General features: G+C 43.2%; 2 protein-coding genes across 4 annotated transcripts in view; one reads left to right on the forward strand and one right to left on the reverse strand.

Moving 5' to 3' along the window:
- Positions 1-25,071, forward strand: part of LOC127006564 (OTU domain-containing protein 7A-like) — a 33,805-nt gene extending 8,734 nt beyond the window's left edge. For 2 of the 3 annotated variants that reach the window (XM_050876559.1, XM_050876558.1), the window contains exons 3-11: positions 2,418-3,599; positions 4,654-4,827; positions 8,267-8,434; positions 10,727-10,858; positions 11,143-11,335; positions 15,357-15,483; positions 15,815-15,989; positions 16,725-16,900; positions 18,506-25,071. In XM_050876559.1, coding sequence (XP_050732516.1) covers positions 2,418-3,599; positions 4,654-4,827; positions 8,267-8,434; positions 10,727-10,858; positions 11,143-11,335; positions 15,357-15,483; positions 15,815-15,989; positions 16,725-16,900; positions 18,506-19,753 — 3,575 coding nt within the window. In that variant the 3' untranslated portion in view covers positions 19,754-25,071. The remainder of the gene's footprint in view (positions 1-2,417; positions 3,600-4,653; positions 4,828-8,266; positions 8,435-10,726; positions 10,859-11,142; positions 11,336-15,356; positions 15,484-15,814; positions 15,990-16,724; positions 16,901-18,505) is intronic. The other variant, XR_007759637.1, reaches the window with a different exon arrangement.
- Positions 25,072-25,952: 881 nt separating this feature from the next.
- LOC127006565 (vacuolar protein sorting-associated protein 16 homolog) overlaps positions 25,953-26,218 on the reverse strand; it is a 33,767-nt gene continuing 33,501 nt past the window's right edge. The window contains exon 19 of the mRNA XM_050876561.1: positions 25,953-26,218. This exon is cut by the window's right edge and continues 95 nt beyond it. Within this exon, the coding sequence (XP_050732518.1) occupies positions 26,169-26,218 (50 nt within the window). The 3' untranslated portion in view covers positions 25,953-26,168.

Below are 26,218 nucleotides of genomic sequence, written 5' to 3' on the forward strand. Positions count from 1 at the left end.
TCGGCAGCCAGAAGGGGAGTCCTCCCCGGGGGAATTTATGGTCCCTCCCCCAGGTGGGGACTCCGAGGCAGTGTTGTTTTTCGCCATTTTGAATTTTGGGAAAAGGTGTGTGTGTTGTGTGAATGTAGTGTGGTGTAGAAAGAGAGAGGAACTGTCTTAAGAGAGCATGCTGAACTGCTCTCTGGTGTTGATGAGACAAAAGGGAAACGGTTAGTGAGGACATGGGAAGGGTCTTTGAAGGGCTTCAGCACCCTCCTCGCTTCCCATATACAGTAAAACCCCGATTATCCGAAAAACCGGATTATCCAAAATTGATCTGGATAATGCAATTAATTTTTTTTTTCTATACTAAAACGTTATAAAACATCAAAAATAAATAAAAGTAACTACATATGTACTATATTAACACATTTCAAATTGATAAGAACAGTTAAAATGAATATGCTTTCTAATACGTATTGCCGAAATAGCTTGTAACGAATAGATCAATGTATTAAACAAAAAACATTAAACAAACTCTCAACAACACCACGTCCGCACCTTCACCCCAGCAAGGACGTAGGTGCGGCGAACAAACAAACTACTGCACGACTACTCTCACCCCGTACTCTCAAGACAACGACACAAACACGACTCCCCTCTCCACTCCATGCCACATTCCCCTTCCACCATAGGAGTTGCGCGATAATATGAGTCATCATACTGTGTCTCCACCTGCACGATGCATCAAGGTCACACTTGCAAGCTTGCACAACCATTCACAATCGCACTCTGCAACATTCACAATTCAGATCTGCAACGCTCACAAGTATCAACATACACTGGTCCAGACAAGGAGACACACAGACAAACATACAATAAAACATTTACATCACATGTTTTAAGCGTACTACTTTGTTTAGCGTAGCGTGTGTTTGTTTGGTTTCAAAATCAAAATGGCGGCCATAAATCCGGATTATCCGAAAAATCGGCTTATCCGAAAGAGGCTTCCCCCCTTTCATTTCGGATAATCGGGGTTTTACTGTATCCTCACAAGGAGTAGCTCACGCCCGTTCGGTAGGTGTCTTCCAACCTCCTCCTCCTCCGCTCTTGTCCAACTTTTCCTTAAAATCATGAATGTTTCTTGCACAAACCACCTCCTCCTCCAGCCTATTCCATAACTCAATGCTTCTGTTTGGGAAGCTAAACTTTTTCACATCTCACCTACACGTGGTCACCCTCAACTTCTTTCCATGTCCTCTCGTTTCTCTCTTGTTCCACACACACAGGTCCTCTCTGTCCAAATGCTCCACTCCGCTCGCCACCCTGTACACCGCTATCAGGTCTCCTCTTTCTCTTCTTCTCTCCAGGGTTGTGAGCCCCATGCTATTGAGTCTCTCCTCATAAGTCCGATCTCAAAGTTCCGGTACCATCTTAGTTGCCACTCTATGCACTCTTTCCAGCTTCCTTATGTTCTTCTTTTCGTGAGGAGACCAGACCACTGCTGCATACTCCAACCTTGGCCTTATCATTGTAACTATTATTTTCTTTATCATCTCGTCCAAATACACAAATGCCGTCCTTATGTTCCTCAGCAAATTCATAGTTTGTCCCGTTATCCTGTTGATGTGTTTGTCCGGTGACATGTTCTCTGAGACAGTCACTCCCAAATCTTTTTCTTCCACTCCTCTGCATATTATCTCACTTCCCATCTTATAATCATATTCACATCTTCCACTCCTACCAAACTATTTTTTTTTACATTTCCCAAGGTTGAACTCCATCTGCCATGTACCACTTCACTCCCATATTTTATCCAGGTCCCTCTGCAATGCCTCACAGTCCTTCACATCATTCACTCGTCTCAATAGCTTTGCATCATCTGCAAACAAACTCACATAGCTGGTCACTCCGTCCACCATATCATTTATATAAACAGCAAACATTATTGGCGCCAACACCGAATCTTGTGGGACCCCACTCATCACAGGGCAACAGTTGGAAACCTTGTCCCTGATTATCGTCCTGATTTCCCTGTTAGTTAGGAAGTCCTCCAGCCATTTAATCAGTCCATCACCCACTCCTCCCCAATTTTTAATTTTCCAAATTAATCTTCTGTGCGGTACTTTGTCGAAAGCCTTTTTTAAATCCAGGTACACCATCAGTCTTGCTTAACCATACAAATTTCTGAGCATGTTAAGCACTGAATATTTTTTTCCAAAATTGTTGTCTTAAAGGTCAGGGTGCGCAGTATACGCCGGAGCGCATTATACTCTGCAAAATACGGTACATCACATTCAGTGGCACTAGAAATTAAATAGTTTTGAATTCCTAAGAGGTAAACTGTAAAAAAATATAATGTTAGAATTATTTATAAGACTTCTAAAGTATTGTTGGGCCTCCTGCTAGCCACTAACCACATGACCTTTGTGTTGCAGGGGTGAATTGGGATGTGGAGGATGCAGTCCGCTGGTTTTCGGTGCTACGAGGGACCAGCCCCTCTCACCACTCAGGGTCAGTCCGATCAGCTCCCTCCAAGTATACCCCGTCAGTCAAACCACCTGTTGCCCCCAAACCAGTCTTTGACCACAAGCCAAGCCAGGACACTATGCGCCTGCTGGCTGACACAAGGGGGCAGGGAGGGCCCAAGCTGGCACCACTGCCGCCCCCAAGAGCCAGGAAGATGGGAGCCCTGCCCAAGATACACCAGGAGATGCACTCAGCACCCCATGGCTTGCCTCCTGTGGCCCAGGAGGTGCTGCCCATTGCCACCCTCTTTGCAGAGCCGTACCACCCAAGGGGCATTAATGCTGCACGATCCAACAACCTCCCGCCCATTCAGAAGACGTGTCAGGCAGATTTCTGCCCACCACCCTGTCCTGCTGTGCCTCCCTCCATGCCCAGCCTGAGCAAGCCCAGCAAAGTCCAAAGCAGCAGTGCCAAGAATGCCCTGCTCATTGAAAAAGTCCGAGGCACTGGTGCCAGTCTCCAGGAGGGACAGAAGGCCTCATCACATCATCATTATCATCATCATGGCTCCTACACCCTGGCCTCCACTTTGCCACAGCACCGTACCACCACCATCTCCATCGCTACCACTACTGCTGCTGCTGCTGCTGCCTCTGTTGCCACAGCCATAGATCCTTCTCACATCACCATCAACAGCAGCTGCATCATCTCCATCAACAACCCCAACAACAACACCACCACTAGAAACAATAACATTTATCCTGATGAATACTCTGCCTCCAGTGACTCAGGGAAGCACCCCAAGCCCTTCCAGACAACGAACAACCCCTATGACTATGCCCCTCACCTAGCCCTCAGAGACTCGCCCCCAAACACACTGTCACCCGCTGTGCCTTCCACCACCCCCTCGTGCATCATCATCCCCTCCACCCCACCGCAGGAGACCCAGGAGAAGACACACCCCAAGGAGGCACAACGCATGGAGAAGACCCATCCAAAGGAGGCCTCAGAGGAAGCTAGGAGAGGCCTCAAGGCTATAGAGGAAGGGGCAGGGGGTGGCAGCTCTGGGCCTTCCCTATCAGCCCCTTGCTCCCCTGCAAAGCCCCTGCTACGCAAGACTGAGGCAGTGGACCTTGAGGAATATGATTACTGTGAGTGTGACATGTAGGAAGAAAGAGCAAAGGCAGTTGGAAATCTGAAGTGTGGTGATTGTTGATATAATGCTGATATCTATAATCATGTAACTACTAATAATCACATTGTTACAGGTAGGGATTTTTCTTTTTGGACACTTGATATCTTGATGAATATCGTAATAGACATAGTAGGCGGGGATATTCACACTGATGTTATCATCTGTCTTGTAAATGAAATTCACACTGGCAGACAAAAGATGTATATCTTACTGGACACTGAAACTGTCTGGTAAAAAACTATATCTGCTGTCTGCCATTGTGGATTTTATTTACAAAAATGATAGATACACCGGGTATTCGATATATGCGAGTTCGAAATATGCGAATTCGCTCATATGCGACTAACCTAAGTGTGCCAAGTATTCGTTTTATGTGAGAAAAATTCGCTATCATGTGAGTAGCGGCGCTGGTACAACTGGTTGGTGAGGCATGGTGGTGGACGTCTATTCGTGTTTGATACTCATATTCCGCGTCGGTATGCGAACAGCCACATTTTTGCTGCCAGACGTAAAACTCATTCCCCTCTCCCTCTACTGAGACAAAAATGCATTTCCCTCACAGATACGAAGATTTCATTGAGATCAAAGTTATAGAGAAGGCAATTCTTAACAAAAAATGCTTATGGCTTTTTCCGCTGTGATGAATCCTTATTAAGATATGGGTTAAACGGGACGCTGTGCGAGCATCCCATTCTGTGCGGCTACACTGCCCCTGCACATCAGTCTCGCAATCACTCCGTTACTTTATTATTATTGTGAAGCGGTGCTCGAATAAATAGTTAGAGGGTTCGAAAACGGTTCGTGGAACATAACCCCCTATAATTAATGGGATGATGGGTTCTATATATGCGAATTCACATTATGCGAGATTTTTGCAGAACGTAACCGTCGCATATAACGAATACCTGGTGTATTGTTTAACAACAGTTGGGGTTTTCACATTCATATCAGTAATGATTACTACTAGAACTACACCAGCACTTTTAATTTAAGAAAAATTTCATTCTCAGACAAGAAGCTCAGCCGAGGAATCTCTAAGGCAACAGACAACGTAAACCTGGTGTCTAAGGCTCGCTCGGAGTTTGCACAAGAGATCTGGGAGGCCATAGATGCTAGTCGTACTCCCATCTTTATTGAGACGCCTGTGTTCACTTTTACCCTGCCAGACCTCAGCATATACTCAGGTGAGACACATTTTGGTGTTTCAGTGGATAATTGATTTTGGGATTACTTATCTGTATGTCTATGTTTTCTATTATTTTTCATAGTGGCATCCTATAATATGTTTTGATTTAATACCTACATAGCTAATTAGGTCTTTTTATGTTTTTTATGGTTAGGAACTCTTTTCAATCCCCTGTGTAGCTTTTCCTTGCCGTGACCTGCTCTGGATGTGGCTGATTCCTAATTTTTAGAGTGTAGTGGATATTGTTGGGTGACAGGCTTCAAGACAGCTATGGTCCAGGGCAGTAGCTGATGGGTCAGTCTGCAGTGCTGCACTGATGTAGGCAACTTATCTGTTGTCACCTATATCTCTGACACCCTGCTCCCTCATGGGAACTTGGCTCCAAGGGGTGACTGCGGCAGAAGTGTCTCTCGGCCGTACCATACACCTCCCCCACCACCATCCCCTTCTTCCCTTACACGATGTCCCCTTCCTAAGGTTTGGGCTGGTAGCTTTTGCAAACACCTCTACATGGAAATCTTGATAATTAGAGCATTTTACACACATTAGTGTGATTATACATATTTTTCGATGTATAGCAATCACAAATTAAAGGGTTGATTGAATGGTAACTATATAGGTATACAGTACCCTCTCGTGTTTTGCGCATGCTTCGTTCCGAAGGTGTAGCGCTAAACTCGAAGATCGCGAAACTCGAGGTATTGAAAACACTGAAAAAGCATCTGTTCCGACCCATGGAGATTTTTTTTTGATTTTTTTGATTTTTTTTTAATGTGGGGTATGGTGCTGGTAAACTATCCATCTGGGCTTGATGGTCAGCCCCAAGACTGTCATGGCGCAGGCAACTGTTTATAGTGGCGCCATTATAATTGGCTCATGCTGCCCCCCAGAGCTCACTTTTTTTCCTCTTTTACTCCCTTTTCATCTCAAAATACGTACCTTGGAAAAAGGAAGAAAACAGGAAGAGAGAACGGGTTGTTTTAAAGCCACAGATGAAGCCTTATGATTGGCTGAGCTCTGAAAACACGCTTGTGATTCACTGGAAGTCTGATGACATCATTGCTGGCGCTCACCCGGTCAGCGGCCTCACTGCCTTGGGGCAGTGTCACACTGGCCGTTTTCCTCTAACCGTTGTGGCTACTGGCAACGCCTGTGCGCCCATCCAGGAGCGAGTTGTCGGTTGTCCATAACCTGGTGACACACTGGGCCTTTTTTTTCCCACTGCGTTGGCGGCACTTAGGGCAACCGGCAAATTCAACTTTTCCGGGTGTGCGTCACACACACGGCCAAGGTCGGTTGCCCGTATCCACATCCACAACGTAAACAAAGCACTTGTCCTGTATCGACATGGCGTCATGGACGTTATGGACTTGTTGCTGCAGTTAAATGGAAGGAAGAAGCTGTTGTGGGTGTGGCATGTCTGTGGTTCCTCCGTGCCAGTTCTCATTGTCACTACTGCGCGTGAGTGGCCAACCCACCCATCTAGCCTCCGACCACATAAACACGTGGATTGAATAACAACAAAGACACACACACACACGCACGCACACACCAGACTCATCATGAACCATGGCAGATGTTTTTCACAAACAAAAATGGCATCGCCATTTCCTAGAGTGTGTTAGAACTTATTTGGTGAGTGGTTCATACAAACCAACCATACCCAATGGCAAGAAGAGAGCAGTGTTAAAGACGACTGCTCTCATCTTGCCAAGAGCCAGGTTTGGTTCATGTGAGCCACTCACCAAATACGATCTAACACACTCAAGAAATGGTGAAGTCGTTTCTGTTTGTCAGAAACATCTGCAATGGTTCCTAATGAGCCTGGTGTGTGCGTGCATGTGTGTGTGTGTGTGTGTGTGTGTTGTTATTCGATCCATGTGCTTATATGGTTGAGTTAAGATGGGTGGGTTGGCCACGCACGCACAGTGGTGACAATGAGAACTGGCATGGAGGAACCACAGGCATGCCACACCCACAACTGCTTCTTCCTTCCATTTAACTGCAGCAACAAGTCCATAACTTGGGTAATGGCAGCACAAGCTGCGACAGCCCTTACTTTAGCAGACGACGCTATGTTGATACAGGGCAAGTGCTTTGTTTACGTTGTGGATGTGGATATGGGCAACTGACCTTGGCCGTGTGTGACGCACACCAGGAAAAGTTGGAGTTGCCGGTTGCTCTAGCTGGCGCCAATGCGGTGGGAAGAAAAAGGCCATATATGACAACAGCTTACGGATAACCGTGAACTCGCTCCCGGTTGGGCGTACGGGTGTTGCCCGTAGCCCCAACGGTTGGACGAAAACAGCCATTGTGACACCGCCTTAAGGCAGTGAAGCCGCTGATAGGGTGAGCGTCGGCGATGACGTCATTGGACTCCCAGCGAATCAGAAGCGTGTTTTCAGAACTGTCAGCCAATCGTAAGGCAGCTGCCTTCAACTGCGGCTTCAAAACGACCCGTGCTCTCTCTCTCTCTCTCTCTCTCTCTCTCTCTCTCTCTCTCTCTCTCTCCATAGCCATAACCACGAAACTCGTGGATCGCGAAACTCGGATAGCGCAAAACTTGAGAGGGTACACTCAACCCTCGATTTGCCGGACCTCCATTTGCCGGATTTCGGATTTGCCGGACAAGAGTCCGGGACAAGTCGATTTCAAACTACCGCGCCAGACAAAGTTCGCAAATCGGGCACTAGATGGCAGCGCGGGCGGACATACACGTCTAGTACTGGACTGTACACAAGTCTGCCGCGTCACATGAGTGTTGTGCTTACGTGCTTGTCATGGATACACCTCTTCTTCACAACGATGCCACCCAAAACACAGGACAGTATAGGACAGCTATGCGAGGTGTAGTCCGGGGGTGGGTTGTGTTTCCCGGACATATATAGGGTAAAGTCCGGCAAGGGGGTAGACCCCCGGACATTTTCCATTGCCGGACATTTGCCATTCCCGGACAAGCCTTCCCCCCTTTTAGTCCAGCAAATTGAGGGTTGAGTGTACTGTAATTGCGTACATAGCGTGATTGATACGGTTGGCATCCCTAGCAGCCTGTGTTTACACCCCTCCACCGCTCCACGCAGTCAGCTAGGAGTTCACACGTGCCCGCTAATAGTAGTAGTAGTAATAGTAATAGTAGTAGTGGCAGGGTAGGCGGTAGCTGAGTGGTTAGCGTGTGGGCTTCGCATTCACTGTGTGACGGACGATGTGGGTTCGAATCCGCCGCTACCACCTGGGATTTTTCAGTCACCGCCGAGTGGCTTAAGACTGCCCGCATGCTGTCCTGAAGACCACCCATCAACCCGGACTCTAGAGGAAACCGTCCAAGTGAATCAAGAATAGTGATCATTAATGGCCTCAATTTTTGGCAGATGCAAGATAGGGAAGCAGTGTGTCATAATAGCATCAGTATTAGTAATTGTATTTACTTGCCTGCACAGATGAGTTCCGAATGTTCCTGGAGCGTGACCTGATAGAGACATCAACTTTGGTCTCTCTAGAGGGTGCTGGGCGCCTCAACTGGTGGGCGCTGGTGGGGGCGTCACAGCGGCTGTGGCCCCTCGCCACCACAGGGGATGGGAACTGCCTTCTACATGCAGCCTCCCTTGGTGAGTCACCTTCAACATTATTGGCTCTACCCTTTATCTTTTTTTTTTTTTTCTCCATCCTTTCCCTCTTCCATTGTCTTTTATATCTTTTGCATTGTAGTTCCTCGTGTTCATATGAAAATGAATGATATAAAAAACTTTGTGAAAAACTCCCATGCATATTGTTTTTAAAGTTCTGTCTGCTTTTGTATGGGGATGTGGATATTATCAAAATTCTTAGTACATCTTACCAACAGTTGATCCTATTTTGCTTTAATATCTATTTTCTGCCTATATTATTGGAAATGGACTTGGGCATAAAATTGATAACAGATGGACAACCAAAATAATTATGTCAACCCAGAAATTGTATAGGTCAGCAACACAGAGAACCAGGTGGAGAGACAAAATTTATGCATTTGCCAGAGCAGAATGGAGTATACTGATGACAGACAGAGAAATGGAGATCGCTGTAAAAAGACCTTTGTCCTGTGTTGGAGCAGTAATGGCTGCTGCTGCTGCTGATGACTAGCTTCTAACAATATTTTATGCACAGTAGAATGTATAGTGGGAATGGGTCATGTTATTCTCTGAGGTAGTTTGGACATGCAATAAGAATGCAGAATGGTGATTCTGCGAAGTGTATGAAAGTCAGATTGGAGGATGGGGGTGGCAGGGAGACCACTGGTAAGGTGGGTTGATAAGATTGAGGAGTACACAAAGGAGAGGTGGAAGAGGGGCAGTTAATGTTGTGAAAAGGGAGTGTATTAACAGGGAGAATTGAAGACTTTTGCCAGGGCCATCCTTTCAAGGGGAGTTTTATGAGGGAACAATTTGTCAGCTTTATAAATAGATGAAATACCACACTACAGCCTAAGGTGAGAGTTCGATGTGGCTTTAATTTGTGTCTGTGGTCTTAATTCACATATATGTTATGCAGAGGTGGCCACCCACTAATTTTTTGTTAGTCCGCAATTCACAGTCTGCTAACTTTGTTGGGCATTCCGTTAATCGTTAATCCGCAAATTTTCTGGCTTTGCCGGTCCGCTATCGCAAATTCGCTAATGCTAACGCTAATAATTTTTTTTAGTCCACTAATGAAGTCTGCAACAGTCCGCTAACCCTTTATTGGTAGTTAAAAACATAATTTCCAATTACAATTTATATATTTATTTATTTTATATATTTCTAAAATGTAAATCACTGTGAAAATATCAAAATAAATCAAATACAAATACTGCAAGGAATTTGTCTTTAAGACTCGGTGAGTTAATGTAAACTGCCTCTCATGCAGGCTGCTGGGACAGGCAGGCTGCGCAACAGACAGTCCTAGAATATTCCCGCCCACATAGCCTGGGCAGCCTGCCGCCTGCGAGCTGTGCAGACCAGCTGCGCATCAGACAGATCTAGAATAGGGTGGCCAGATTTCTGAAAGTGAAATTTGGGACGCTTTAATAAAAAAAACATTTTCCGGGACAGTGCATGAAATCCGGGATGAACCATTAAAATCTGGGACTGTCCCGGAAAATCCGAGATGTCTGGCCACCCTAATCTAGAAGTTTCTCCACACTATCAAGAATATTCTTGAATTTCCAGAAATTTCATTGTTGGCGATTTTTTAAAGTTTGCATTAGCGGACTATAATTTTGGCATTCCGCTAACTGCAAATCTGCTAATTTTTCAAATTTTCCGCTGATGCTATTCCGCAATTTTTTTGTTATTCCGCTATTAGCGGATTAGCGATTAGCGGACTTAAATTGCGGAATGCCCACCTCTGCCTGAATCTATCATTGTAAAATTTTGTCAATTGGACATTATTTTGCAATTTTTTTTCTATTTTGCAAAATATTTGTTTTTTACCATTTTTTTTACTTGCCCATCTAATAATTTCTTACCTTCTTAACAAATGCCTCGGTTAATTATTTTTCAATGGCTTTTCATTTACTTCCAAAAAAATTCAAGTAGATCTATGCTTTTTCATGATATGCAAAAATTATGACCTTTAAAAAAAAATCAACAGGGCATTTTATTTCATGAGATTTCAATTCTTGAATCCTCAGTTTTTATTAAAATCATGCAAAAAATGTAGAAGTAGATGCAGTTTGTAATTTTTTACAAATGCTTATGAGTAAAACACGATTAAAGTTTTCTTTCAATTTTCATGTGACATTGCAACCACATGAAGTTACAATGCTGCAAACCTTACTGAACCTTTAAAGTAGTACTCCTACCATTTCAACATTTACCATCCTTCCCCACAACCTGTCTCTTCAAGATGGACTGTAGTGATAACAGATGTGTCTTGCCTTTCAGGGATGTGGGGTTTTCATGATCGGCTACTCACTCTCCGCAAGGCCCTGCATGAATTCCTGACCCGCAGCAAATTCAGCCGACCCTTGTGGAGGAGGTGGAGGTGGCAGGTGACACAGCAGAACAGAGAAACAGGTTGGGGCAGAGGCATTTGTTTTGTGTCAATGTTTGTGTTCATTTCCTCTTATTCTAATCATTATTCCTGTTAGCATTACTCCATTTTTATGCAATTGTAGATAATTTGACTAAAAAAACTGAAAATATATAAGGAATTCTACTTGCTGTATCAAAATTAATATTATAAAAAGAAAATGCAAGTTAATGCTATGCCATCTTAAAACAACACAGTTTCTTGAGCTTCTTCATATAAAAAACAGAAGGTTGGTGTACTTTTCACAATGGTGTTGGTGTTCCTGTAGGACTAGTGTACAGTGCTGCTGAGTGGGAGTCAGAGTGGGCCAATGTACTGCGCTTGGCCTCCAGTGCGCCGCGGGGAGGACAGGAGACTGCTGCTGATGCTACACAGGACAGTGGACACAAACTAGCTGCTTCAGACAATGCTAATGGAAAGTCCTCCTCCATCTCCTCTTCCAGTAAAAGACTCAGTAATGGGTAAGTCATGGAGAGGGATTTTCTTTGGCTTCATGCTGCCTGGTTCTTTCATTGCTTCATTGGCAGAGGTGTTTCTCTGTATCTGTCTTTATCTCCGATGCCCTCTTCCCTCACAGGAATCCCCTATGAGGGGCGGCTATGGCAGAAACATCTCCAACTTTCCTTGTTTCATCACATCCTCTATGCATACTCAGAGTCTCACCCACTAACTCTTGCTCTCTGCTTATTATTCACTCTCGTCCACCTCCTTCCCACCCAGCACTTCAAACAGTGTTTGCCCTGCCTCCATCCCTAATACCTCCCCTGCCATCCGTAGCCATCCTCCACAAAATTTGTATGTCAATAAATGTAACTTAGTAATAAATGTCAATATTAACTTTGTAATAAATGTTTTCCCTCAGACCCAACAGTATCAGATCAATAAATCCCTTTGAAATAACACCTCCATTGAGATTTAAATCCACTTAGCAAGAGTCTGTTTGGTAGCTAGCACATTGGAACTCTCCATCCCTCCATCCATCTATCTCTGTTATCTCTCTCCCACACTCATCACCTATTCAAAATGCATCTTCCATACTTCCTTTATCCCCTCATTTCTTTCCACAAGAACCCCAAAACTCCTTTATCCTGCATGTGTCACTTTCTTCCCAAAAATCTCTCTATTAACATCTTTCCAAAAGAGCTTTTAATTCTCCAGATATTTTACTGATATCTTCTTACCATATCTTAAACACTCATTACTTGCCCAAACCAATCTTTTCATCAATACCTTACTCTCTACTCTCTCATATCTGTCACCTCTTCTGGCACACTTCTCTAACCTTATCGTGCTGGTCCTTTTATCCTCAGCTGCCTCTCTTATCTCATCTTCGCTATGCACCCTTTCTTTTCTCTTCTACACACTATATCAAACTACTTGTTCAGATGCTACAACCACGGAACTATTAAAGATATAAACCTCCCTCCCTCCCTACCTCCCCCACACTATTTGATTCCTATTCTTGCTCTTCCAAATTCCTTCTACTTTCTATATAATTGCCTGTAGCCACATGTAATGTCTGATGTATCAGTTTCTTCCTCATTTTGTTTTGTCACATTCCCATTAAATTCCCATTTCTGTCCTTACTTTTGCTACCACCACAAAGCTGGAAGAACCATGAAACATTCCTCTTATAACCTTTGCCTCTAATACGCCTGTCCCCCTGTATTTGTACATTAACTTCTCGCGGATTCGCACAGTCATAGATTTCCTCCACTATGCACAAAGGCAACTGCAAAGGAATTTTTGCAGCGGCACTCCAAACATTCACTTTCTGCCCGTGGACGATTCGGCTGTTCCTAAGGAAAGGACGATGTTGACATGCATAAAGTAGCATAAAATATCATAGGCTCAAAAAGTCATATTCCCAACCTTTCCCTCTTTACCTGTATAGTCTGCAAGAGTGAGTGATTGTGTGTTGTATGCAAACCTTTGTTTCAATTATAGAAATTCACCTTCAGTGTACAGTACCCTTCTGAGTTTCGCACTCTCCGAGTTTTGTGATCCTCAAGTTTCGCGCTTAGTCCTAAATTCTTACCATCCCAAAATTTCATGGATTATTGGCCCAAATTTTGCGCTGCTTTGACATGTACGGGTCACGTCCTCCTACTGTCGGCGTCACGTGCACTGCCTTAAAAGGCGGTGTCACAGTGATCGTTTTCCTTCAACCGTTAGGGGTATGGGCAGTTGCCTTTATACCCAACCGAGAGTGAGTTGTCAGCTGTCCATACAGATGGAAAACAGTTGTGGGTATGAGCAACCGCGTGGCTGTATGTAAACATACTCCTCACTCCTCAGCCACTGCGGCTGAGGAGTGAGGAGCAATGGAAGATGGCCCACCAAGAGACTTGTAAAGTGGATTGCAGAGCTACTTTGTTTACTATTTAATTGACAGAATAAGAGAACACTGAGCAGTGGGAAAACAGTTCAAGAAGCCCTTTTTTCTCTAGTCTGTGAAAATTGTAGAAAGACTCCTGGTCTTCACAGCACAGTTCTCTGACGAGGTTTGGGTAAACACTCCTGTCCTCCCGTCTTTGAGGCCATGATCATGCCAATAACCGCTTCTTCTTTTCATTTAAAGTTGGAGTTGCTGGTTGCCCCTACCGCCAATTCGGATGGAGGAAAAAGGCTCAACGTGACACCAGCTGCTTTAAACTCTCTCGGTTGGGTGACCATGTTGACCGTGTTCACACGTGCTGGGGCAGGATTCACAGAGATGCGCGCTAATTGCCTGCGATAAAAACTACAAACTATCAATTTAACTATCAACATTAACTATAGATTCACAAAGCTTTTGCTTCGTTATTACTTTAGCAGATGGCGCCATGGCGATACAGGGCGACTGCTTTGTTTATGTTGTGGATATGGGCAACCGACCTTGGCCGTGTGTGATGCACACCTGGAAAAGTTGGAGTTGTCAGTTGCCCCTACCGCCAATGTGGTTAGAGGAAAAAGGCCCAGTGTGACACCAGCTTATGGAGGACCGACAGCTCACTCCCGGTTAGGCATACGGGCAACCCGTAGCCCCAACGGTTGGAGGAAAATGGTCAGTGTGATGCCACCTTTAAGCAGCGAGGCCACTGATCGGGTGAGCGCCGTCAATGAGGTCATTGGACTCACAGCAAATCACAAGTGTGTTATCAGAACTGTCAGCCAATCGTAAGGCAGCTGCCTTCAGCTGTGGCTTCAAAACGACCCGTTCTCTCTTCTCATTTTTTTCCTTTTTCCAAGATATGTATTTTGAGATAACAAGGGAGTAAAGTGCAAAAAAAAAAGGCAGCTTCTCCACGGGCCAGAACAAATAAGCACCTTTTCAGTGTTTTCAATACCCCGAGTTTCGTGATCCTTGAGTTTAGCGCTATACCTTTGGAACAAAGCAAGCACAAAACTCGGGAGGGCACTGTATATTACAACATTCATCAGCTATATGTACTATAAAATGTACTGTAATTTACAAAAACTCCTTACAAATACATAGGCATTAGAGTCTCACATAACTGTTGGGTCATCACCAAGAAGTCTCTGCCATTTTATTTTTCAAGTTCCGATGTTTAAGCATATCATACCATGTAGTTTATTTACTAATGAGTGCTTCTTTCTTTAAATATCAAGTAATCAAAATGAAATAGGTTATTAAAGCTGGATCATAACTACAAGCAGCTGTTAGCTGGTAAACATAAACAGTCAGGCATGCCAGTGGTAGGGCTGGGCAGGTATTATTATTGCTGACAGGTCATCATAGACACCATAATAATTATGTATAAATGTTTAATAACCTGTCAGTATCAAAAATACTGAATACCGCAGTGGTGGTACCCTCTGGCACTAGTACTTAGCAGTCTGGTACAGCTACTGTGTCGTGTAACTGGTACTGTTAGTGCCAGTACCTGCCTAGTCCTACTGCCGTGCCAACATGTTATCTGTTTGTTTGTGTTCATCAGCTAAGCAGCTGCTTGTAGTTATGATCCAGCTTTTACTAGCTGCTACATATTTTTATTACTGATTTTTATAGTAAGCAGTATTCCTTGGTAAATAATGGTAATGGTAAATAATTGCATATGCTTAAGTACCTGAACATGAAAAGAAAATGGTGGAAACTTTGTAGTGAGTATCCAACAGTTCATTGAGATTTGAATGATTATGAACTTGTAAGAAGTTTACATAAATTACATTACAGTTTATAGTATGTACAGTTGATGAGTAATGCTACTTATGATATTTTATGCTGCTTTCAGGTAAAGGGAATGCTTTATTAGGTACTGTTTATGTGTAAAACTTCTCTTTTTGGGGTGGGGGGTCTAGAGGCTTTTATCAGGGCAGGACGCTAAATATTTGCAGAAATTCTCTATTTGTGGGGCGTGTCCCCCAACCCCTGCGAATAAGAGGGAACAGGTGTATATTCTCTTGAGACTGTTTTCTGGGTCCTGTTTGGATAGGTATTTTTGGGTTTATGGTAATGCTGCTTTGCTTTGTGGTGTTCAGATTTCAGAGTGGTCAGAGTGAGGACTGCACTGGCCGAGTGTATGAGAGTCTGGAGGAAATTCATGTCCTGGCACTGGCTCATGTGTTGCGCCGGCCCATCATTGTGGTGGCAGACCTCACCCTCAAGGTCAGTGTGGCTTGATAGTGGTGTGATGTGGCCATGTATCGTGCCTCACATGCTGTGCTGCTGCTTCCACCATGCACAATAGTGCCTTGATGTCTTGTTCCCATTTCTGTTAATTTATGTATCATTGGTGTGTTGCTTTGTTCTGCCCTTTGTTGTCAGCCCTGTTGTGTTGTCTGTTGTAGCTGCATTGTTTTGCTCATTACTGTGCAGTGCTGTGCTGCATGGCACTTATAGGCTTCCTAAAGCAGCCAGCCTGTCACATCAGACATGCAAATAAAATAGTAACCTTTAAAACCTGCAAACTACTCTGTCATCCTCATCTTTACCCCAGGATGTGAGTGGGGAGCCTCTTGCCCCGATACCCTTTGGGGGGGTGTACCTTCCCCTGGAGTGTCCTCCCAGTGAGTGCCAGAGGTCGCCGCTCCTCCTCACCTATGATGCAGCTCACTTCTCTGCCCTGGTGGTCATGGAGACTCAGGCTGAGTGCAGTGCCTCTCAGCTCCCTGGTCAGAGTCAAAAAATTTTAACAACTCTTTTGCAGTCTTCCATTTTTAGTGTTTTGGTGATGTTTGGAAGATTTGCAGTGATTTGAGCCACTCTGCTGTGTGATGACAGTGTGTGTTTTGCTATTTTCATGCACACCAGCTTACTCTGTTATATATTGCTTTTCATTTTGTTTTAAATTTTGTTTTAATAATGACTTACCTCTTGCATTTCTCACTTTGTGTTTCCATTTCATTGTAAACTTTCTTTTTTCTTTTTGGTGATTAAGCATCATTCTGTTTCATATAAGAATTATGTTTGTCTTACTTTTGACAAGATATTTCTTATAATTTCTGTACTGTTAGTATAGTTACTGTTAACATACTTGACAAAAATTCTAGTACAGCAGGCTCATAAAATATGAAGGAATGGTATAACTTTCATGTTAAAAATGTATCTTGCCACTTTTTCACCTTAAACATACATTCTCTTCTGCCTGTTCTAGCTTACTTCAACACGAGGACTGTTGAAATTAATGTCACCTTCATGTAAATCCTGTGCCCCACCACATTTACCCATATTCCTGACCTTTCCCTCTTTACCTGTTTGGTCCACAAGAGTGAATGATAGTGTGTTGTATGTTTAACCTTTGTTTTGATTAAAGAAACTCACCTTCAGTGTACACTAAAACATGATATTGGATCTTTATAAACCTTCCTCTGAATAAATGATAGACATGTTTTTTCTCTCTGTCACAGCTGTCATCCCCCTGACTGACTGCTGCCATGAGCTGCTGGCCATCCAATTTGTTATTGATCCTGGGGATGACTTTGTGTGGGGCAAGGACGACCTCAACCCAGCGGTGATCCAGAAGCTAACCATCACCAACCATGACAAGATAGGTCTCCTTAATGAGTACCTGGATGTGACACAGGTGTGTGTATATATAAAATTATATTTATCCAATTATAGGATGTATACAGGATTTGAGCTAAGTCTTTGTTGTCCACTCTTTATTTGCTTTTGTTCAACTTTACTTTGAATTCGGGTATCCTCTTAGCTCTAATTTTCTCCACATCCAGACTATTTCAAGTATCAGTTATTATTGGGGAAGCTGAACATCTTTGCATCCTCTCTGCATCTTGTTTTCCTCAATTTGTTAATTTATTTAGGAATTTGATGAATTTTTATTTAGGAATCTGTAGTGAGATTTTAGGAGAAATTTTGAATACAAGTGACCCTCCAACATTGGTGGGGGTTAGGGGACACAGACTACCGCTAAATGTTGATTTTCTGCAAATAATTGACACCTCAGACATTGGAGTGGGTGCAAGCATGAACCTATATGGCACTTACTAGAACCTTAGCACATGGGAGCACTGATGCAGTGGGCATGTGTGGACACAACTTATTAACGTATAACTCACACACACGCATACACACACACACCATTAAGAAGGCGAAGAGAGAAGACGTGGGTCAAGGAGCTGTGCTGTTGTCGTCTGCAAACCGAGTTGTTGTGTTTACAGGGTCAAGGGTGTGCTCAGGCCCGTCTCCTGTTCATGCAAGAGTTTAAAAAGCTTGTGTAGAATGAGTGACGAGGATGAGGGGTGGCACAAAAAGCACGGGTACTTGGTCCTGATGGAATGGATGGAATCTCTTCCCCTGCTCGTCGCTCATTGATCCCAGATTCTCAGGAAACCAATCCATATGTGAGAATAAGTAATGCATTTTGATGTTCATGTTGCATCCAAGGTTTCTGAAAGCAGTCAGCATATTGGTGACAATTTCCGCATAGTTCCTGGCCTTCTTGTTGCCAATAAAGTTCTCACGATAAGAACAAAAGCCTTCCACGCTTCCAGTTCCACTTTGTTCATTGAGTTTTCAAACTCTGGATCTTTGATGGGCTGACGGGGTTGAGGACCGTCAAAGATGCCAGCTTTCAACTTCTCCATGGTCAATCCTGGAAAAGCGTGGCACAAGTAAGTGAAGCAGCCACCATCCTTGTCCAGAGCTTTGGTGAACTGTTTGATCAAGCCAAGCTTGATGTGCAGCGGTGGGAAGAGTATCCTGTCTCTGTCCATCAGAGGGTTGTTTATGACTGCAAGGCACCAATTCCTCCCGTACAGGCCAGTCCTTCTTCGTGTAATGCCGAGCTTTGTCCCTACTATCCCACATGCACAGAAAGCACGGGTACTTGGTGAAACCGGACTGTTGTCCCAACAAAATACAAAAAATACCAGTTACTCAAAAATTGGTGCATGTAAACTCTTCAGAATTCATTTATTTAAAGAAATAAGAAAGAATTTTGCCTTATATAAATAGGAAATATCTGTACGTGTAAAAAAGAACGTAAAAACATCATGTGGCGATAGATAAAAGAGTTGACCTGATTGAGCAAAACCAATGTGATTTTTGGATTCAGCACATCAAAATTGTCCTTAATCAGCTAAAAAAAACTTAGACGATAAATTTGTTGTTGGCCAGTGTTATCTCTCCCATTCCCATCACTAATGTTACCTTACTCTCCCTTTCCCAGGTGACCATACCCCCAGCATACCTGGAGGCCTGTCAGGCAGTGGATGAGGCTGAGTCTCCTGAGAATTATCATCAAGAGGTGGAGAAGAAGTCTTCTGAGTCCAGCTTTGATTCAGACGAGGGTCCACCATACACAGATGGTGCAGCTGGACTTTTTCCAGGTAAGAGCAAGGCATCTAAGCAGCTCCAGACAGTGGCCAAGCAGTTTGGGAGCATCGGTAAGTCCATGTCCAAGAAGATTAAGAAGAACTTTGGCACATTGTCCAAGCTGGGGCGCACTGGCTCATTCAGGAAGCGTGAAGAGTATGTGAAGACGTGCAGCCTGGCCAGAACCAACCGCATGCCTAAGATATCCACCCACCAGAACTTTATTCTGGCAGCAGAGATCCACACAGAGAAACGCCATGCCTACCAAGAGGAGATGGTGCGTAACTACCTTAACAATGCACGCCGCAGGTTTGAGAAGGAACTGGAGGTGCGTCGGCGTCAGGAGGAGGAGGTGCGCCAGCTTGAGGTGGAGCAGCTAGAGCGGCAGGCGGAGGTGGAGGGGCCAGTGCAATGCATCAACCCTGGCTGTAGTATGTATGGAACAGCCCTCACCTCCTACATGTGCTCCACCTGTTTCTCCAAGCAGCGGGAACAAGAGAAGGAGTACAAGCGTATGGCATCCTCCTCTTCATCGTCCACTAACTCGTCCTCCACCAACAACCTCAATTCCCCCAAGGCTCAACACCAGAGGGTCTTGGAAGGGCCACAGTATGGTGCAGGAAGGTCAAAATTTTATACTGAGCTGGATGCCACTTCAGCGGGAGACATCAGCAAGATCCCCGTCCACCAGGCACTCTCCAGCAGAAAAGACGGGACACTCTACCTCTCCAACTCTACCTTCTATAATGATGTCTCCTCTGCTGTTCTGAGCTACAACATGGCCAAGAGTCAGGTGTCAGGGGAGGAGCTTGACACTAGTGACTCTGCTGCGTCCAGTGGGGAAGCTGCTCTCAAGGTGTCGGCTCCCTCAGTTACTTCACTTGCCAGTCATGGTGGTATCAGATTCACCCCAGTGGCAATAGATGAGGTTGGGATCAATATGAGGGGAGAGGAGAGATCAGAAAGCCCCAGCCAGCCATGCCTTACCAGGGATTGTAAATTTTATGGGAGTTGCTCCACCAGTGGGTATTGCTCTCGCTGCTTTCAGAACACTGGCTCCAGAAATGTCATGGTGCAGCAAATCAAGTCTGTCCAGCTGTAATTACTAAAATGTATTTCCCATACAGCCAGACCTCGCCTGTGTGTGTGTGAATGTGTGTGTGTGTGTGTGTGTGTGTGTGTGTGTGTCCCCTCAGTGGCTTTCTATGCTCCTGTGAATCCCATGTAAAGATGTTTTTGAGCAAGTTGTTTTCTAGTCATGGTGCAGTTTTCATACAGGCTGGTTGAGTCTTAGAGGCTCTGGTCATGAAGCTGGAGGTAGTGGAATTGGCAGAAGTTATGGAGGTGGGGATGGTAGTGGAAGTGGAGGTGGTGTCAATGCACTCATCCTAACCTATTGAAGGGTGATGTGCTTTGATGCTTGGTGATGTTGGGTCCTAGTCAAAAGTTGAGGTATCTTGGTAGGAGGTTTTGTGGTTGATGGATCTGGAGACAATCAGTGAATCTCTAGGAATCTTGAGTAAAACAGTCTTGACGGGATTGGTCCATGATGATATCCCTTAACTATGATGCCAAGAGTGGCAAGTCCTTAGGTTTATAAGTATTTTTGGGTCTTGGAGTTGTCTTGAAAGCCCTTGCAAGCTTGGTTTCCCAGGTGTGTAAGGCACTGTTTCACTATTTGGTATTCATTGCTAGCTCTACTAGTTGGGCAAAGCTAAACTAGAGGTTCATTGCCTTAACACCTTACAGGGTAAGAGAAGCTCCATTGCAGTGCCAGAAGGACCTGTTAGTATCTATGGCATGGCATGAGGCATCCCACACCAAGATCTAATGTTCACATGGTGCAGTGTTGACTACCTCCACGTCATGGTTCCATACTCCTATTAAGACTTTATTCCTGACACATTGATTCACGTTAGTATTTGTTTACCATATCAGTCAAGTTGACTCTGACTATATTTTGAGCATTTGTATCTGCAAATTTTATAATTTACATTCATGGGTCTGGGTTTTGGTGGATTGCATGTAAAGTCTATATTTTCATACTGTAATTTGCAGCCTGATGTAGTCTTGCTACAGTGGCAGAATGTTGTCAAGTTACACCAGGCATGAGGCCTTTGCCTTGCAGGATAAGATGGCTTTGGTATCTGTGGAATCTCATACTCTATATATGTATGATAAAAATGTTACATCACCTACCATAGAAGACATACATACATACTCAAAGTTTATCACGAAAGCTTTAACTGCTTTAATTTTGTAACATGTATATACATGATTCCATGAATACTTTGCAGCATCCTGTACTCCAGTGTGTGCACAGATGTAAGGTATTACTCACACCTGCACCAACAGGCCCTTGGTGGTAGTAGGTGGGAGGAGGAGCACCAGTCAATCACCTGCTCACAACAGCCGTCTCTGGTGTTACGTCACGCTCCACTAGGTGTGTTTCAGGCTTGGTGTGATATTACAGGCAACTGTATTTTTCAATACAGCTTTCTTCCATTTCATAAACTTTATAAATATTTTTGAATAATGGAGTGTACAACTCATTTTGTACAAAATATTTATTTTCACCTGTACAGCACAGATTTATGTATTGTAAATATCTACTTGCTGATAACAGGTAGACTGTACAAATTTAATTTCTTAGATAATTCATCACAAGCAAACGTAGTTTGAGTTAGCTGCACATTACTCTTTCTTCTCAATTTTTGATGTGGCTTGTGTAAGGGTTCAGTGCTCTGACAGGAGTTTGTTACAAATAGTGAAGAGTTGTTATGTAAGTCACCACAATATTGTGTTGCTACTGTCCCAAGGCAGCACAAGAAGCCTTGGCAGCACAGTAAAACAAGAGGCAATAATCTTGTGTTCGTGTCGTGTGGCACAGTGTCACTTTTAGGTAATGAAATTTTGACTGAATTAAATGTCATGTCTCTGAAATCTGTTCATAACTAGGAAGTTAAAGTGTTCCTTATCATTTGTATATTAGTGTTACCACTGGATACATGTTACCCATATTTTTTGTTTAGAATACCTTATAGTTGAGTTTGCAAGAGTGTAAACTTTAGCTTATCTGCTCATCATTGGTAGAGCCTTTGTCAGTTGTTTACATTCCCCTCTTAGGTTGTGCAGTGTTCCTGTTGGAATTTCCTTGTCTGCAGCTATTTCTAGCAATAGAATCTTCATACTATTTATAGTCCTAGGAAAGTTTTTTTTTTTTTTTTTTAAGCTAGTCTAAAAGGGACTCACTCGTGAACTAGAATCTCAATGGGAGTATGTTACAGAATTCTTAAGTAATTTCAACTTGGTATCTCTTCTGGGATCTTCTTTTTGTAATATATTCCATTGGCCAGCTCGTGAGGAAAGCTCTTGACAGCAGTGTCTGTGACACACACTTGAACAACAGCGTTAGGCCAACGTCAAAGATTCCTCAAAGCTGTGTAGCAGTTTGAGGACTGAGTTGTTTGTTGGTGTGTTGCTGGACAGTAAAACCTCATTCCTGTGAAATTTTTGACTAGTTTGGTGTCAAGACATTGGTATATAATTTCTCAAGAACTTATATCAATCCATAACTAACCCCTTCACTATGGCCGGGCCAAAACAGCACCCCGCGCCGTATCCGGGATCGCCGTGCTTGCCAAATTTCAAATGTCACTATTGAATATAACAAGTTTTCAGCCATAAACTCAACATAATCATCATGTATTATATATGAAAACATGCAGATTTAAATAATGCATGTAAAGAAACTCACTACGGCCGGGCCAAAACAGCGCTCCGCGCCGTATCCGAGATTGCCATGCGTGCCAAATTTCCAATGTCGCTATTGAATATAACAAGCTATCAGCCATAAACTCAACATAATAATCATGTATTATATATGAAAACATGCAGAATTAAATGGTGCAGATAAAGAAACTCACTACGGCCGGGCCAAAACAGCCCTGTGCCGTATCCGGGATCGCCGCGCGTGCCAAATTTCAAATGTCACTATTGAATATAACAAGTTTTCAGCCATAAACTCAACATAATCATCATGTGTTATATATGAAAACATGCAGAATTAAATGGTGAACATAAAGAAACAAATTAATTGATAATTTTGAGATGTAAGCATAAATATAGAGATAAAATAACTCGTATGTTGGCTAAAGCGAGCCAGGACGCAGTATGTGCGTCCTTGGATATGGTACGGGGCGCGCAAGGACGCAGTATACGCGTCCTCGTGTTGAAGGGGTTAAATCCAGGCAGAAATTATTGTGATTTAAATCTTTTCCACATTAGCTTTCAGGCATATTAGTGATCTGAATAGGATTTTTTTGTTGTGCCCAAGTTAAATTGCATTACTCATATAGTTGGAGAGAATATTGTCTTTGCTTGCTAGCAGCCTACCAGGACTCTATGTAAAATGTGATAAATACAGTGCTCTTAACTCTTTCATCAGTTTATGATTTAGTGAGAATGTGGAATATAAGTGGGTATACTTAGTGATAGTTTCACTCACGATTCATGAATGTCTGGATTGGAACGAATTGAATAGTGGATAATGGATAGTAATGACAGGTACCTACAAGGAAAGTATCCTTGGTTTGTAAGAATTATAACTAATGTGCAGATTTTTATAGTTTATCACAGGATTTTTTCTAGTAAATGTACTGTGATACATGCTTATAGTAGGTTATAGTACAGTATATCCAGCTTAGTTTATTCTTAGGGCATGTGCCAGATGGTGTCCTGTCTGTATTAGAAATCAGAACTGGACATGGGGCTTTGCTTTAGATTACAAACAAGGACAATACAGTGTATTTTACTGGAGCACTTGAGCCAAACTCAACAAGGAATGTGTTTTTGTTTTGTCAGTAACACCAAAATGACCAGCACCACAGAATAAGGTTTTACTGTCCTTGGTAATGTAGTTTAATGCCTTGAAAGCCATAAGTCATGCAGGCATGTTTTCAAGAGTTTGTGATAGAGCCCGGTTGTGAAGCATCCTATAGCTACCATATCTTGTTAGTTCTAGGACAAACTGAGCATGACATCAGGAATCATAACAAATTGAAGACAGTCCCTAAGTTTGTGTAGTAGTCATCATGACGATATTATTTTCACGTGATATATTTTAAGTAACACCTGCTGACTCCTGGCTGTGGGCTGAACAACATCTCAGGAGAGGCGGCGTGTCTTCATAAAATTCTCCACCCAAGGAGGAGCAAAAAGCTGTGATCTGTGCTGCTTCAGATCCTTCAGTATTTAACTTTGAGTCTGATTTTCTGCCTGTGAAGTGATTGGTCTTTATATATTTTATCTAATTATTAGAAAATATTTTATTTATCAATAGAGATTATTATTAAGGTTAAGATGTGTATATTGTACTATTGCATAAATCATTCACCATTTTCATATGTGAAGTAGAAGCAAAAACAATTTATACTGTGAATTTTGTAAGAACGCATGAATACATATTTCATATGGAATATTCTGTGTATTTTCGTTAAAATGAATTATTTTAAAATGAATAATCTGAAAAACTGCTAGTCATGTCATGCTATCGGCCGCCTTAACTGTACATATAGCTGTTCCCTGACCAGCACTGTGCGCCATCAGCAGCACTGTACATGTAGGTGTCTACAGTGCTGTACACAAATGCACTGTAGTTACTAAAGGCATACCATAAAACATTTTGTTACTCTAGCATGCATACGTAAAGCCTTATCCAGGCAACTGTGTATGTACTCATGTACCATGTATATATGTACAGGTTTTACATATGTACATAAATACACTCACAGACCTCGACTCATACACCAGAATGCTTTGTATTGATGAATTTGTCAGTGGTCAATTTGATACAAACCTGATATACAGGGTAACATTGCTTTCAATGTGTAAATCTACTTAAACACTTTTGTATTAATTGATTATCACCTTTTCAGCTCCATTAATGTTTGCACCAAAAACATCTAATATTTTTCTTGTGTAATTTTGATATTTTCAAGGAATGAGAAGTGCCAGTCAGATAATAGCGACGTGCCAGTCCCTGCCTGCCTGGCCAAGGCTCCACAAGATGCACTTTCTCAGTCAAATGGTGCTTGTTGAATCACAGGAAAAAAAAAAGTGTGTTTGTACAGCTTGTGCTGAGGCCATGTGTGTGTGGGTGTACCTCAGCTGCTGTATCACCAAGCCTTGTGGCCAACAAGGTGCTGTCAGTCAGTGGTTTAGAATTACCAATCACAGAGTTTTGTTGTGCCTTTTGTGCAAGTGAGGCTTAGCTCGTGTGCAGGGAAAATGGGCCTTAAACTGCTGTGTTGTGGCCAGACCATGAACTTGGAGCCCATGCAAAGATGGGGATTGGTGTAACATTTGTGTTTACTGCAAACCTGAGGAATGGACATTTTCTTCAATAAATTGCAAAATTCATCATTAGATTTTGTTAAACACTATACAGATGTGGTGGGTGGGGGTACCCATCATCCGCTCGAGATGTATTAGGGGACTGTATGATGAAATAGTTAATGATATTTTTAACCATTTCATTATGTTAGGATGGATAACCTTATAAACTAGGGTAGGCGGTGGCTGAGTGGTTAGCATGCGGGCCCTGCATTCGCCGCGTGCTGGACGACGCAGCTTCGAATCCCCACACTACCAACTGGGATTTTTCAGTCACTGCCGAGTGGCCTAAGACTACCCACATGCTGTTCTGAAGACCACCCATCAACCTGGACTCTAGAAGAAACCGTCCAAGTGAATCAAGAATGAGTTCTGGGGGGCAGCATGAGCCAAGAATAAATGCTGCCACTATAAAAATTGCCTGTGCCATGACGGGCTTGGGCTGACCACCAGGCCCCTGAAGAAAGCCTACCGGCGCTTTAGGCGAACACGAAGGGGGGGGAAAAAAAAGAAAAAAAAATAGCCAGATAAAACCTGCCTCGTAAAACTCTTCTGCAACCCTACTCATGGCAAGCAGTCAGCCTGACTGGTTGGTTGGGGTAGGGTTTAAGTCTTCACTTCAGATGGAGATGATTGGTCCATCAGAGTTGTTCAGATGTCTGCTTGAATGCTGTTTCATTGGGTTCGTTGAAACGAAACTAGTGGGTAAAATGCAACATAGCTCCCAGAGTACACATGAGTAGATTGATGGTTGTAGTTCATCTTCTCTGGTTTGGGCAGGTAAGAGATGTATTTTATTTTCATTTACTTCTGAAATTTTAATGTTTTCCATGTCATTACACTTGGGTATTTGGTAACCATTGTCTTAAGTCAATCATACAGTAGTGTATTTGTGATACAAAATCTAGTCTATTTGTATATTTTATATGCATATTAAACATTTACATAATTCTTCCATTTCATATTTATAAATTAATGCTTTGCATGAAAGATGGCATGAGGAGCTGTGATGTGGGATCATGGAACATTAAATCATGATGTAAGATGACAGGGGTAAAATGCATTGGAAGGAGAGGGACTGGGGTCATGACAGGTGCAGATGATGGCCAGGGTTGCTAGGTGGACTACGATTTCAGCGTTGGGTCTGATAGGAGTTGTTGGATGCGTGACTGGA

This window comes from Eriocheir sinensis, chromosome 33 (assembly GCF_024679095.1).
Source record: "Eriocheir sinensis breed Jianghai 21 chromosome 33, ASM2467909v1, whole genome shotgun sequence".
Taxonomy (NCBI): Eukaryota; Metazoa; Arthropoda; class Malacostraca; order Decapoda; family Varunidae; genus Eriocheir; species Eriocheir sinensis.